Here is a 17126-nt window from a genome sequence, read left to right as displayed (position 1 = left end):
TATATATATATATATATATATATATATATATATATATATATATATATATATTGGTGCTTGAGAAAAGTTTTACATCGATCTTAATCCACAATATTACACTAAACTAAGAGGTAATCCTGTTTGTACATTGCAACAAAAAGCTAATGAATCAATTTCAGAGTTGGTTGATAAAAAACAATTAGATGACATAATGGCAAAATCTGCTAGCTACTGCTAGCAGATTTTACACTTTACCTAAAATTCATAAACCATCTATTCCAATGAGACCTATTGTTTCCTTTATTTCTTGTCCTAACGACCCAATTGCAAAATTTTTGAAAGTTTTGATGTTGTTTTTCTATTTACTAATCTTTCATTACCATCAATAATTCATAGTATTGAAAATCATTGGAACGAAATTGAACAATATGTCACTGTAGACAAAAACAATTTCCTTATTTTATGGAACTTTGTTTTTGAATTTAACAATCAATATTATAAGCAAATTTTTGGTACACCTATGGGTTCCACTTTTCTCCATTTCTTTGTAATTTTGTTGTAGATGACCTTCTGATAGAAATTTTAAGTAAACTAGAATGTAATATTCCCCTCTTGAACGATATGTTGATGATATATTGATGATATATACCTTCAGATCTAATCGAAAACACTCTTGATTTCTTCAACTCTTTCAATGCACATCTTCAATTCATTTGTGAAAAAGAAGTTAATGAATCTTTACCTTTCCTTGACATGAAAAATCATCAGGTTTGAAGGAAACGTTCTTAATACTACGTTGCACAAAAAATCTATATGTAGCAATAGGTTCATTAGTTATTTTTTCACAGCACCCTTCAAAGATGAAAACCAACTTGATTTGAAATTGGTAAAAAATATTCTAATGGAAAATTCATATCCTCCTAAGCTTGTGAATAAATATTTATTCAACTTACCCAACGAAAACATGTCAATAAAATAAAACAAGTTTCAGCTATTTAAATGGAACATTCTTTTTGACATGGCCATCCTCACCAACAGTAAGTTGAGACTTTTTTGTAACAGAATTTATATTATTGCATCACATTTTTGTAGCTCTTTCTTGATAATGATAATAAACTTTATCGAAATATTGGAATAACTTGGACGCTCTTGGCTGTGCCACTATATATATATATATATATATATATATATATATATATATATATATATATATATATATATATATATATATATATATATATATGAAATTAAATCAAGATAGGTTCATATACAGTGTCACCGATAAAGTCCGCATCAAATGGGAAACTTTTTTATTTATCGTTTTATGTGAAATTTGATTTTGGCAGTAGATTTTGCTTAAGAAATGATGTCAAATGGCGTCTACAAAATAGGTCACGTGATTTCCTTAACCTGTCAAAATTGACATTTAAAAAAAGAAACATCGAAAAATGACATTATTCTTCAAAATATCCAAAAATATCAAAGGATAAAAACATTTTCTTTTGTAATTTTATACCCACACAACAAGTTTCAAACCCATAATAAGTATTTTATATTTTCACTATTTTTCTGCATTCCTGCTTTTTCTACTTATCAAAATTTAAGCACACCTGTACTAAATCATTTATTTTAACTAAACTCGTCACCGAATTTCTTTTTTTGTAATATAATAATATTTTAAGAGCCTCTTGATGTTAAAAACAAATTTTGAAAAATAAAAGTTGTCAAACTTGATGCAAAGTTCATCTAGTTTCAACGGGCTTTCCAAACTATACAGTACTTGAGTTTTTTAATGAGCAAATGGCCTCACAATATGAATTAGAACAAAACGGAACATTAGCAAACATCATTTCGTGATTCTTGAAGCCCATTCAATAAAAGAAAAAAACTCATGTATTTACATTTACCTACTCCGCTAACAACACTAATTTAAAAAAACTGGGTAGGCTGTGAAAAAATATGAAACTACGTAATGTGTTTTAGAAAACGTCACTGTCACTGAATAAATTAATGCCCGTTAGTTCAATGTAATGTATGAAAATCAAAATAATATGTTATCTTTACAAGAAAAAATTGAAATTGTGCTAATTTGTGGTGAAAACACATTGCACGTAAAATTGCTCTTACGCTTTCTCTTTTAACGCCAGTTCTATCTACAATATTGGTAATACTTGATTTTCCCTGTTCGATAACATCCAGGCAGACAGCCAACTGAACCTCATCATTATTGCGTGATGGATTATGACGTTTTTTAAAAGTATTTTCAACTGAACCAGTCAGTTTAAATTTTTTTAAAATCCTACTTACAGTGGATTGCTGTACATGTCTACCAGGATGTCTTGCGTTAAAAATATCAGCCACTTGTCGATGCAATGTGTTTTCACCACAAATTAGCACAATTTCAATTTTTTCTTGTAAAGATAACATATTATTTTGATTTTCATACATTACATTGAACTAACGGGCATTAATTTATTCAGTGACAGTGACGTTTTCTAAAACACATTACGTAGTTTCATATTTTTTCACAGCCTACCCAGTTTTTTTAAATTAGTGTTGTTAGCGGAGTAGGTAAATGTAAATACATGAGTTTTTTTCTTTTATTGAATGGGCTTCAAGAATCACGAAATGATGTTTGCTAATGTTCCGTTTTGTTCTAATTCATATTGTGAGGCCATTTGCTCATTAAAAAACTCAAGTACTGTATAGTTTTGAAAGCCCCGTTGAAACTAGATGAACTTTGCATCAAGTTTGACAACTTTTATTTTTCAAAATTTGTTTTTAACATCAAAGAGGCTCTTAAAATATTATTATATTACAAAAAAAGAAATTCGGTGACGAGTTTAGTTAAAATAAATGATTTAGTACAGGTGTGCTTAAATTTTGATAAGTAGAAAAAGCAGGAGTGCGGAAAAATAGTGAAAATATAAAATACTTATTATGGGTTTGAAACTTGGTGTGTGGGTATAAAATTACTAAAGAAAATGTTTTTATCCTTTGATATTTTTGGATATTTTGAAGAATAATGTCATTTTTCAATGTTTCTTTTTTTAAATGTCAATTTTGACAGGTTAAGGAAATCACGTGACCTATTTTGTAGACGCCATTTGACATCATTTCTTAAGCAAAATCTACTGCCAAAATCAAATTTCACATAAAACGATAAATAAAAAAGTTTCCCATTTGATGCGGACTTTATCGGTGACACTGTATATATATATATATATATATATATATATATATATATATATATATATATATATATATATATATATATGAAATTAAATCAAGATATGTTCATGCAGAATCGAGCTTCTGGAAAATAATTCCATAAAAATCAAAAGATAAGTACTATTTGATCACTTCCAATTTGTATGCAATCAAGAAAGCAGCTGATTAGGAGGCAGCTGTTGCTGCCTCCGTGATAATGTTAGGATATCTTGGGAATTGTAGATCTCCTTATTAGAATCACAAATGTGCGGTAGGCTCCTGTTGTTGACTCTGTTCGTTTGTACTTTCTTCCCGATTTCGGCAAACAAGTGTTGCCTATCTTTGCACTTGGCTACACCAAGCTGATGAAGCCAATAGCTAGAAACACTTGTCCGCGGTTTGCTATCAATCTTTCTTGGGTGCTGTTAATCATAGACATTCAATAACACCCCTTGAAGATCTATGGAAAACACATTTGCCTCACACCAGAACAAAAATGTTGTTTCTCAGCGCGTTTCGTTAACTAAGTTAGCAGTGGAAAAATTCGAATGAATTATATATTTTTTATTGAAATGTCAAAAACTTATAATATTGGATAGTCTAAGAAAAATTCATCAACACTATGGTACACTCGGCTTAAAGGTATTGAAAATGAAAAAATATTGATTTGATGGAGAGAGATTATTTGACTTAATTTAGAAAAATGTAACTTTGGCATGAAATATATAATAATTTATCAAGTACAGTGTATTTCAATTTTGAATCATTTATAGTAAAACATGAAAAATTTGAGCTTTAATCAAATAAAAGAGTCGCTCTTTTTTTCTGCTTCAATCACTTGCTTCCACAAAATGAATTTTTCTGGCTGCAGCTGGCTATGAAACTTAAGATGTGTTGTGAGAGTTGTTTTCCTGTGGTCGTTTACTAATATATTTTGTTCTACAAGTTCTCAGCGCCCTAGAGTTTCTGAACTTCAGTTGGATCAAAGATATTTCCATTTGCCACTAACCCTATGAGTGGAAACTTTCGAAGATTAACTATGCATGAACAAGGATTTGACGAGATCTTATCTGTTAACTGATTCCTAGCAAGATACGGAAGTCCATCAGAAATGCACAATAACCCTCTCCGATCAGTGGAGGGCCGAATAATCGCTACATAGTATAAAACAAAGTCGCTCCCTACTGTCTGTCCCAATGTATATTAGATGTTTAAGACTAAGCATCGGTTTTTTTAATAGATAGAGTGATTCAAGAGGAAAGTTTATATGTATATAACATGCATAATATAGTAGAGAAACACTGATAATTTCAGAGCTTTCTAATGTGACGTCCTAAACAAACACATTTATTGCGGTTACACTGCAAACGCTGGTTGAACTCTACTAGGATAGATCAAAATAATGTACTACAGCATGTTACACCTTAAAAAGGTCTACAAAAAAGTCCTCGATGGTATGTCAATCTTAGAGATAACCCACAATAACAATTTTTTATCCTTTACATTTTACAAGAAATAATGGCGAAGCGATTTTAAGCAATACAGCATTATTCCTTTTCCATTAAGTACATCAAGTGCATTTAATATAGGTCAATGTGGCCCCTTATAGCATGTAATTTAAATGAATATTTTCGAAAAAATTACAGATTTGAAATGCAGGGACAAAGCGGTTGCGGCGGTACCGGCGGGGTTTGATTGGTATTCTATACTTTTTTAATGTGTTGTATTTTTGTGTCAAGAAAGATCAAGAAAGGCAAAGGTTGAAATTTATTGAAAATCTTTGATATGTATGAATACAAAATATAATTGAAAAAACACTTTACTTCCATGACACATTCTACAAAAGATACAAAAATCACATTGTTTTACAATAAATGAACAATACTTATTAATTCCTAATGAAAATTATTGGCTCACAATTGAAAAGTTTAATATGATTTGAAATGTCTTTTTCATACAAAACTGCCTAACAAACAGTCAATTATTTTGCAAATATATGTATTGTTGTGATGTATGTGCGTTCTTACATATAAAATAATACTTTTCAAAATATCATATTCAATTTGAAACTCGACATATAGCAACCAGTCACACATATTGGAAGATTATGTTTTTACTAAGAGTAGAAATTTCCTCCTTAAGTAGGAGGGAGTATTAGAAAGCTAATTAAATGATCAGTAGTAATTACATGAATTGATATCACTTTAAAGCAAGTCATTAATGAATATTTCAATATTTGAATCATTTGCTTTATTCCTAAAGTAATAAAATTTAAAGAGAGTATATAGATGGACGGAAAAACTCTGGCTACACCACATACTATCGACTTGACTTTAGTTTCAATTTGTATGGCACTTTATGAAAAATAAGACTAGAAAGCAATTCAAACTGAGGGACTCTGAAACTCAATAAGAGTATCACTCAACTCTAGCACAATTTTAAACTAAAGTAAAAGTCAAAGATTGGTGGGTTAAAATTAAAATGACCAATTGAAATGGAATTCAGTTCTAACATATGAAAAATTGGCCTACAACTCGATTGACATGGCATATTCATCTTATCAATAGGGTACAACTAACAACCAATTAATCAATTCACTTTTTTACAGAAAGTGGCCTTTGTACAAAAATGGTTGTTTTGTTGGGATCAGAATGTTCATAAGAAATAGTGTACTTACACAATATAATGCTAAGCAAATATCTTGAGTTGGGTACAGTTATTACCTACTTTCATGAGGTGTAGAGATATTTTTGATCAATGGACAGATCATTTCTGACATATTTCAGGTTCCATACTGAAATAGATTTTGTGTCAAAATCAAAAATTAATTTTCTTGTGAAAAGATATTTCAAATCAGTTAATAGATGTTGCTTAGTTTAGAATACTTTGAATACAGGTTTTTCAATTAACATCAACATTAGAGTTAGAAATGGTGTCACTGACAACTTCTTTACTTGTTTCGTTAAACGTTTTGATCATAACGCTTCTTACTTCCTCCATTAGTTCTTCCAAATTATCCATGGTATAATCTTTAGTTTCTATCTGCGGTAGAGCAGTGATGATAATGTTTCCTGAAATTGTATTTTTTATTTCATAAACAAAAAAAAAAGAGAATATAGTTTAACATATAGCGGTTTCAGGTTAATTGCTGAACCGATTCATGTTAATCCTTTCAGAAATACATTTTTAGTAAAACTATTTGGGGATACAGGTTTTTAAAATCTTATACATTGAACAAATTTGATTTATTATAAAGTTATCAAGTTTCACGATGAGTAACCAAATGCTTCAAAAAACTTCAATGAACAAAAATTTGAAAAATATTATTGCTTTTAAACTGTATGTATGTATCTCTTTTTGTGTATAACAGTGTGTGTTAATATGTTCTCTGATGTGTGTATTTATGCGTATGATGTTTATAATCGTTTTTGAGACCCTCTGAAAGTATATTCAAGTTTCAGTTCTGATTAATTTTTTTGTTCTTCTGTTCATACTTAGTTATGTAATAGTTTTGAATTATTGTTTTTTTCCTATTATAAACATGTATGTCTCTTGGAAAAATAAGTCATTAATTTAATTATTATTCAGATATTGAAACTCCAATTGATTTAGAACTTATTTAGGTGGATATTATAAGTACACAATGAAACCAATATATGGAAAAAATTACAGTGGCTGTTGAAAATTTCTGGTTTGTCTTGTCACATTGTAAAGCATAATCAAAGTTCCTTTGAGAGCTTTATACTTTATACAATTATGTTACAGTTAGTATTGAATTATTGATTTTTTCCTGCTATGTTCCTTGGGAAAATAAATGAATCATTATCGTTTTTTTATTAAGGATGTGATGAATTAAGTTTGGGTTGAAGTTGTTATTTATGACAATTTGTTTCAGTAGATTCAATTCCTTATTAAAATTCTATGAGGATATTGTAATGCTATTCGCACATATCATTTTTTATAAAATCATTTTGCATGTACTCTTATAAGAAAAATTTTCTTTGAGCTGCAACCAAATTATTTTTGCACAAATATCACAGTTATTCAAATTAATGTGAACGGATAAACAACTCAGATAAAAAATACCTCATTCTGGATGTAAATAAAATAATCAGTATGATAATAACATGTTTGAAACCACATATAATTTATTCAACAGATGCAAATGATGTTTTGTTACGGACACTTACCACAGTCAAACCGTCTTGCGTTATCATCTAGAAAGTAGTATCTGCTGTAAACTAATGGTATAATGGGTATTTTTTTCGAAATGGCCATGTGAAAAGCACCTTTTTAAAAGGATGAATTTTTCCATTATTTCTTCTGGTTCCTTCAGGAAAAACCCAAAGTTTGATCTGAAAAAAAAAGCCATTGATTAGATCAATGTAGTTTTCAGTCTTCGAGAGGGAATGATATGATATTGTGATTGATTTGATTCCCTATAAATAATTGGAGTGAGATATTGCATTTCTAGCAAAATTCTGACCACATACTATGAAAGCGGTCATTTCTTTACATTGAGAAGAAACTTGTTGGAAAATGATCTGATAGTAAGTTGTTCACCAAAAGGCGCAGACCTATTAATATATGTGACGAAAGATGTCTCTTTATTTTTATATTTTTATTATGCCGTATGCCCTGAGATACTCTGTACAGTAAATGTAACAGCTTTCAAACCTGCAATTACAACAGCTTTCAAACCTGTAATTGCTGCTCCACAACTACTATAATGAATATTTTTATTCATCTAAATATTGCCATTTTCAAAATTAATTAAAACGTTAATTGATACAGGAAGGTTCGTCCAAAAAGTCTACAATTTACGATGCTGATTGTGTTATCGATTTAGACCAAATGAGTATTCAAGAAAAGATAGCAAACAGGAAAATTGAAGAAACGGGTATTAACACCGATTTGCCGACGGCAAATAATTTCATTACAATGACTGCTGATAATTTCAACCAGATCTGTGATGTATTTAAGCAGAACTCCAACAAATCAAAAAGTTCCGAACGATCAGATAATACAAAAACAAATTTGCCCACTTTTGATGGAAATCCAGAAGACTGGCCGTTGTTTCTCAGTCAGTTCGAGCGTTCCACTAATCTTTTCAATATTTGTGAAGACGAAAATATTATGCGTCTGCAAAGATGCCTTAAAGGGAGAGCCAGAGAAGCAGTGCAACCACTCCTTATCGCCCCTAAAAATGTAACGAAAATAATTGAAATCTTGAAAATAACATTCGGTAGACCAGAATTCATTGTTTTCAATTTGATAGAAAAAGTTCGACGAGCCACTCATCCAAACGAGGGAAGATTTGAAACGTACCTGCCATTTTCAAACGTTATCGAAAATTTGGTTACAACTATGGAACTATTTCAAAATACTGGACACATGACGAATCCATCAATATTAAATGAAATTATCATGAAATTACCTCCATTTCTAAGACTCAAATGGGCTGAAGAATCCACTTTAGAAGAAACCATCACTTTAAAAACATTTTCACTATGGATGCGCTGTAGCTGCGTCAAGTTGTGCTGATTTCAACAGTTATAGTTATCCTGAAAAACGATTTGAACAAGACAAATTTCAAAGCAGGAAAAATATAAATGTATTTTCTACAAAAAAATATGAGAAATGTCCCAACTGCCAGAATAATCATATTTTGACAGATTGCCAAAACTACAAAAAACTTGACATCGACCAAAAATGGAAATTTGTGACATCAAAGAAGCTTTGTTTTTACTGCCTAAAGTCAGGTCATAATATATATTCATGCAGGGTAAAACAAAAGTGTGGAATAGAAAATTGCCAAAAATTCCATAACAACATACTTCACAATCTTGATCATAAAATTAAGGCGGCGGAAGGTTCAGTGAATAATGTTTCACTCTTGAACAAGGACGACGATCCAGACATTCATGTGGAAAAAATTAACTTTTTTCAAGAAGAAAATCCTACAATACTACTTCGAATAATTCCCGTGAAACTAAAAGGACCTAATAAGGAAATTTATACATTTGCTTTGTTAGATGAAACAGCGACAACAACAATGATAGACAGCAAAATCGCTCAAGAAATAGGATTAGACGGACCTGTAGAACCACTATGCTATCAGTGGCTCAACAACGTAACAAAAAATGAAGAAAATTCGAAGAAGGTGACTTTAGAGCTATCTGGAATAGAAGAAAACTCAAAAATGTACAAAATAAATGAAGTCAGAACAGTCAGCGGACTTTCACTTCCAAAGCAAACAATTGATGTGGAAAATATGAGTAAAACCTACCCATACATCAAGGAAACGCCAGTTCTTTCTTTTTATGATGCCCAACCAACTATTCTTATTGGCCAAGACCAATGTGCCTTAACAATTGCCAGGAAAATTTATCATAGTTATTGGAATGCGCCTTTTATTTATAAAACTCTACTTGAATGAGTAGTACATGGAAGATATCCACAAGGAAAGGTTCTTGAGAATTCTCTGATATTTCACGTTTGTTGTAAGTCTCAAGAAGAAGCACATGAAGATATCCACAAACTGGTGAAAGATTCATTTAGAATTGAAAATTTTGGAATAATATGCATAGAAGAAAATGGGAGATCTAGAGAAGACGAAAGAGCTTTGAAAATCATGGAAAATACTATTCAACTAGTTGGAAATCATTTTGAGATTGGGCTCCTATGGAGAAACGAAAATGTTACATTACCAGACAGTAAACCTGTAGCACTGAATCGCCTCAAATGTATGGAGAGGAAAATGGATAAAAATAAGCAATTTGCAGCTGACTACTGTAGAAAAATTGAATAATATACTCAAAAAGGCTATATTCGAAAGCTGAGCGTTACTGAAGCTGAAAGAGAGGGCCAAAAAACTTGGTATTTACCACATTTTGGAGTGGTAAACCCCAACAAACCAGGCAAGCTGAGATTGGTATTTGATGCCGCAGCAAGGTCGAGTGGAACTAGCCTTAATGATCATCTTCTTCAAGGTCCAGACTTGTTAAAAAACTTAACAGCAATTATTTGGAAATTCCGTCAGAAGTTGATCGCCTTTTGTTCAGATATAAAGGAGATGTTCCATCAAGTAAGAATCCGAGATGACGATTGCTCAGTTCAACGCTTTTTCTGGCGAGGTATGGATCGATCAAAATATCCTGATGTTTACGAAATGAAGGCCATGACATTCGGAGCGACATCTTCTCCCTGTATGGCTCTGTTTGTGAAGAATAAAAATGCTGAAGAACATTATCACATACTTTCCAAGGCAGCTAAAGCAATCATTGAAAAACATTATGTTGACGATTACTTAGATAGTGTAGAAACTGAAGAAGAAGCCGTCAAACTCATTTTGGAAGTAATAGAAATTCATGTAAAAGCAGGATTCAGCATTTGCAACTGGATCAGCAATTCTCAAAATGTTATTGACAAAATTCCCGAACATTTAAGATACAGAACTCAGAAAAATTTTAATTCATTTGTTCAACAACCTGCAGAAAGAGTACTAGGACTTTGGTGGAATCCTGAATCAGACACTGAATAAAGGAAATATAGATTCTAAAATTCTAGGAAAAACCAACATACCAACGAAAAGGGAAGTTCTTAAATTGGTTATGTCCGTTTTTGATCCACTAGGCTTCCTATCACCAGTGGTTGTAAAATTCAAAATCTTTCTACAAGAACTCTGGAAAAAGGGAATCAGTTGGGATGATGAGATATCAGAAAATATGAATACCAAATGGATACAGTTATTGGAGAACCTCAACAACATCAAGGAAACATGCGTGCCCAGATGTTATGGTTGTCATTTATTTGCCAGTGAAGAAGTAGAACCACATGGTTTTTGTGACATTAGTGAGAAAATTTTTTGCCAAAAAAATTATCCTATCAAATTTGTCTATTTCTAGTCATGTGTGTCGAAATAACCAATGAAACCATCATTACACTGATAACTACCCATGGATAGTTTTCACGGGTAGTTATCACTTATGTCATGACATTGCTAAGCAACCAACACAATAAAGTTGTTTGACATTTCAGTAATTCAATTTATTTCGAAAATGTCACTTCCTCGCTTTGGTGTTCAAAATGATGCGGCAATTGACAAAATCATTGAAGAAAATACACCAAAAAATACTGTCAATAGTAAAAAATACACTTGGAAAATATTTATGGAGTTTTGTGACGCCAGAAAATATGAATTGGATGGAAATCGTACTCTCGAAGAGCTTGCATTAATACTCAAGGATTGGGCGATTAATATGAGAAAAAAGGATAGCACAGAGTTTAAGGAGGCTACTGTTAAAACCGTATGGAATATAACAAGCAAATTATTACAAGAAAAGTATTACAAGGAGTATAATATCATGCTAGACCCCTTTAAAAGTGTTGCATTCAAACAAGCGCGGAATGCACGCGACGCAGCACGAAGAAATTTACAAACAGATCCCACTAAACGCAAAACAAGCTCAGTACCATTAACTTCAAATGAAATGAGTAAAATTATAAACTTTTGGGATGAAAATACCCCTATAGGACTCCTACGCAAATTTTATCACATAGCAGCGGTGGAATTGGCTTGGAGAGGTGGTGAAGGTGCTGCTTGCTTAGTTGATTATTTTCATATCGAAAAGGACAATGGATCTCCAACTAATAGGAAACACCTATGCAGTAACCGAGGCAAATACAGCAAGATCAACGGAATATCATTATACGAATTGTTCTTTTAATAACTGTGTGTTCAATAATTTTGTCGAATTGCAAAAAAATTTCTCACCGAATATCCCTCGAACATTGATAAATAACTCATAATTTTATCACAACTTCCTCAAGCACGTTATTTTAGGTAACATCCCTCCGCCTTTGGCGTCGGGATGTTACCAAATAACGTGCTTTCGAAAACTGTGATAAAATTATTTCGTTAGTTATCAATGTCCTTGGGATATTATAGCTGAAAGCATTTTCAGCTGTCGTTTATCTACGATTTATTCACGAAAATATAATCTATACATCATTTGTAAGTGCAAAAACTCGAGTAGCACCTATAAAACAAATAACAATACCCAGACTAGAGCTACAGGCTGCTGTAATGTTAAGTAGATTGATAAATTCTGTGAAAGAAAGTTTAGAAATCAACATATCAGAAATTTACTTATGGACGGATTCCAGAATTGTACTACATTGGATTCGATCTCAGACAAAAAGACATAAAACTTTTGTAGCAGTGAGGGTCTGAGAAATAACTAAGATAACAGATGTATCTAACTGGCACTGGGTTTCTGGAGAAGATAACGTGGCAGATGAAAGTACGAGAGAACTTTTCCGTGCAAATGAAAGTCTATGGCTTATTGGACCAAAATTTTTGACATTTCCTAAGAATCATTGGCCGAAAGAAACTGATGAACCCCTAGAAGAAATGAAATTGGAAATGAAAAGAGAAACTATACTGACAACAACAATTACACACAGTTATTTGCCCAGCCTAGACAGATTTTCCAAATACCGACGACTAATTAGAGCCACTGCATGGATGCTTCGATTCATCAACAACTGCAGAAAAAGGAAAGTATGCACAAATTTGGAGTGTTCAGAAGTGGAAAAAGCCGAAGAAATGTATATAAAATATGTACAGAACGAATGTTTCCATCAAGAAATTGCAGATTTACAAAACAAAAGGACTATCAGTAAATCAAGCCGTATATATACCCTGACGCCATTACTTGATGATAAAGGAATACTAAGGATAGGAGGACGACTTGAGCAAGCCAAAGATCTCACCTATTTCCAGAAACATCCAGCAATACTTGATCAAAAACATTGTTTCACGAAATTTGCTAATTGGGCACTATCATATTAACTTTAACCACCAAGGACAAGAACTCATTATGAATGAACTCCGCCAGAAATTTTGGATTTTGAAAATGAGAAGTGCAGTTCGCAAATGCAAAACCGAATGTTTCTTCTGCAGGAAAATAAGAGTCCAACCTCAAGTACCTGAAATGGGGCAGTTACCTGAAAGCAGACTACAAAGTTTCACAAGACCCTTCACTATTACAGGGATGGACTATTTTGGTCCAATGGTAGTAACTGTTGGAAGGATAACTGAAAAACGATATATCGTGCTTTTCACCTGCATGAGTATTCGAGCAGTCCACTTGGAAATTAAACATTCGCTCGATACTGATAGTGCCATCATGGCCATCAGAAGATTCATTAGTCGACGGGGATATCCAAGAGAAATACATTCCGACAATGGCACCAATCTACGTTCTGCTGATCGAGAATTGATAGAAGCAATAAAAAACTTTGACTCAACAAAAATTTCGGAATTTTTATGCTTCAAATCTATAACGTGGAAATTTATACCGCCATCTTCACCTCACATGGGTGGAAGTTGGGAAAGACTTGTAAGATCGGTTAAAAATGTGCTGAAAGTTACATTAAAAGAGAGACATCCCAAAGAAGAGGTACTTCAAACACTTATTGCTGAAGCTGAGAACATGGTGAACAGCAGACCACTGACTTACGTTACGAACGATACCCTGGATCCTGAGAGCCTAACCCCCAATCATTTCCTACTTCAATGTTCTGATGGATCTGCACCACCTACAGGAGAATTTGAGATAAGCGACGCAAACTGCAGAAAACATTGGAGAGTCACCCAAGCGCTAGCGGATATGTTTTGGAGGCGATGGCAAAAAGAATATTTGGTCAACTTGAACAAAAATACGAAATGGTTTTCTAAGAAAGAAAATATTTCCCTGGATGACATTGTAGTTGTTGTGGACAACACACTTCCCAGAAATATGTGGCCCATCGGAAAAATACAGAAGGTTTATGAAGGGAAGGACGGAAAAATTCGAGTTGTCGAAGTGAAAACCCAAACAGGAATCTATAAACGACCTGTTGCCAAAATATGCAAATTAATTGGAAAAAACGATACAAATGTTTGAAGAACGAATTCAATGCTGTAGTGATTTCATCACGAGGGGGAGAATGTTGCTGTTAGAATCAACATGTATTTTAATTGAGTTAATCAGTATTTATCACTTGTTTTTATGTTTACAAAAAAAAAAAAGAAAAATTTGTTATGACATTGACTTGTTAATATAATTTTGAAATTGAAGATTAAAAATAGTTGAAGTTTGATTCTTGGTTTATTTGACTTTAAATCAGACGAAATCACAGTAGGACTGACTTGTCCGAATACTAATTATTACAGTTTATTGCATGATTTTCACTATAGAGGGTTTTACAAAAACCACGACACGTGTTTCGCTATATAACAGCTTTCTCAAACGTAAACTGAAAGTTATTTCTAAATTACAACTATTTTATACTGTAACATATTACCTACTTGTATGCCTACTTTCTAATGAATGAATCTACCTGAAAAAGTAAGGTACGAATTCATTAATTATATGAATAAATAACATTTTTTGAAGGTACTGTAAATAGGTTGGACTTTTCTTACATGAAAATAAACAGATTCAATAATAGCGAATTATTCAGTTCAGTTTGATCGTTCATAGGATATTAAGAGTTTTTGAATTTTTTTATTTCCATACTATCCAACAGGTTAAGTTTCAATCCTTCCTTTTGAAAATGATGGGCTTGAATTCATGGTTGAACTCATGTCCCTCTGTGATTGAATGAGTGGCATATGTGGAATTAATTTTTCCATTCTGTGTTTCTTTATGCGGGCTATAAACGTTATTCCAGTTTGACCTATATAAAACATTGGACATGACCAACATGATAATTTATACACTCCCGATTTTTCTGAAACTGAACTTTTACTTTGTTATTCTTAATGTGAATGTCTAAGTTGTTGTTGGTTTTGAAAGCAATATTTACACATTTGCAGTGTCTAAATATTTGTAGTGGATTGGCCTGAGTGGTAAAGGTTCTATAACTTTTATCCTCATCTCTTCGAATTGGGTAAACTTCCTTCAAAGCTTGGCTGTATAACTTTTTTGATAATAGAGAATATATTAGACTGCTATCGTAATCGTTGTTGATGGCTATTTGTTTTATTATGTTCAGTTCTTTATTCAAATTCGCCTCTGACAAAGGAACATTTATCATTCTGTGGATCATACTGTTGAAAGCTGCTACTTTGTGCTAATACGGGTGGGTGGTTGAATTATGAATGATAATATCTGTATGTGCTGATTTACGATAAATTGAAAAATCATGTTTGTTGTTAACTTTCGTTATTGTCAAGTCAAAAAAATTTTATAGAGTCGTCCTTTTACATCTCCATAGGGAACGTGATAGAAGGGTGGAGAGAATTGATGAAATTCAAGGATTTAGTCATCTGTCTGTTCGTTCCAGTGAAACATACCTAGATATCTGTTTTGAAAAATCTGTTTGAAAATCTGTTTTTCCGTTAATCAGCTGTCGCCCCCATACGAACGACAACTCTCAGAAGTTGAGAAACTTGTGCGAGCTAAGTCCACATATCTATACCAATACTCGTAACTTCTTACGTGGGTTACTGCGTATTTTTCCCTCCAGATCGTCCATGAAAATCTCTGCCAGAATGGGACTAAGTGGGTTTACCATTATGAGACCTTTGCAGGATGAGTAAAATTGAAATTGGAAGTAACCGTAAGCAAGTCTAATATTTCCTTTTTCACTACTAGATTGATAGACCTTTCGTCCAATAGATTATCTACAATAGTAATCGTTTCATTCGGAGGAATACTGGAAAACAGATTCTTTATATAAAATTAAATCAATTTGGCATTATCCGGGAGTGTAAGATCTTGAATTTCATTGATCAAATCGTATGAATTCTTCAAACTGAATTTTGATTTGAAATTGGTGTGATTTTGAATAATTGCGATGAGTTTTTCGGATATTTTAACTGAAGGAACTGTGACAAAAGAAACTACCGGTCTAATCGGTTAGTTATCTTTGTGTAATTTAATCAACGAATTAAGTTTAGGTGGTTGTGGGTTAATGACTAACGATTTGAATTTTTCTGTTATATCCATGACAGAATGAATATTTTTCAAAGTTTATATCAGAAAGAAGTCAAGGGAACTTAGTTTCAATATGGATTTCCATCAAGCATCGGCCAGTTCTATTCAATTATTTTAATATTTATATTATTATTATATTTATAATATAATCTGAAATAACTGATTGATTTCTAGATAGTGTGCAAAGTTCAATATTGGATTATCAGTCGACATGTTTCTTTGAGGATGTGTACAATAATTTAATACAAATATTCACATGAAGAGTCATAAGGAACATTTTAGGAGGTATAAGATTTTGAAGTCGATAGACTTCCCAAAAATTTTTTATGGAAAATGCTTATTAATATAGGAATTAGTATATTACGCACCTAGGGAGAAAAGTACGGCATTCTCGCCTGCGAAATTTCGTCAAAATTGCGGGCGAGGACGCCGTACTTTTCAAACCGGGAGATAACGAGGCACTTTTGTCCCACGTACAGGAGACGAAAAGCGAACTTTTCGGTCGGCAGCCGGGCGGTTCGACGTGTGTGCTTTGTTCACTCAGTCAATCGGCCGATGTGTGAGTCGATGGTTCAAGCCGTAGGGTGAACGCTCGATTTTCACTTGCTATCGTCTAATCCGTGTTGGGAATCACACGTTAAAAGGTAAGACCTCGTTAGTCCTTAGCTCGCATAAGTTTAGACTTCTGAGGGTTGTCGTTCGTAGGGGTGTGATAGCTGATTGAAGGAGAAACATTTTTTCAATTCCGCAGTGAGAAAAAGTAAGTTAAGAGCATGCGCGTTAGTTTTATCTAACCGGGAGAGACCGAGGTACTTTTGTCCCGCATACAAATGACGAAAAGCAAACATTTCATCCCGCAGTGACAAAAAAGCAAAAAACGAATATCTTAAGAGAACATTGATTTAAGCCACCACAAGTGCAGCCAAAATTGAACTGTTTAATCTTCCT

General features: G+C 32.7%; 1 protein-coding gene across 1 annotated transcript in view; it reads right to left on the bottom strand.

Annotated features, from left to right (window-relative positions):
- Nucleotides 1–4992: 4992 nt before the first annotated feature.
- Nucleotides 4993–17126, bottom strand: part of Agpat1 (1-Acylglycerol-3-phosphate O-acyltransferase 1) — a 75391-nt gene continuing 63257 nt past the window's right edge. The window contains 3 exon segments of the mRNA XM_074173007.1: nucleotides 4993–6260; nucleotides 7380–7484; nucleotides 7487–7544. Of these exon segments, the coding sequence (XP_074029108.1) occupies nucleotides 6091–6260; nucleotides 7380–7484; nucleotides 7487–7544 (333 nt within the window). The 3' untranslated portion in view covers nucleotides 4993–6090.

This window comes from Leptinotarsa decemlineata, unplaced genomic scaffold (genome assembly GCF_025532065.1).
Source record: "Leptinotarsa decemlineata unplaced genomic scaffold, Ldec_3_MD MMD2_tig00000199_RagTag_RagTag, whole genome shotgun sequence".
NCBI classification, from domain to species: Eukaryota; Metazoa; Arthropoda; class Insecta; order Coleoptera; family Chrysomelidae; genus Leptinotarsa; species Leptinotarsa decemlineata.
This window is presented reverse-complemented; position numbering and strand designations above follow the sequence as displayed.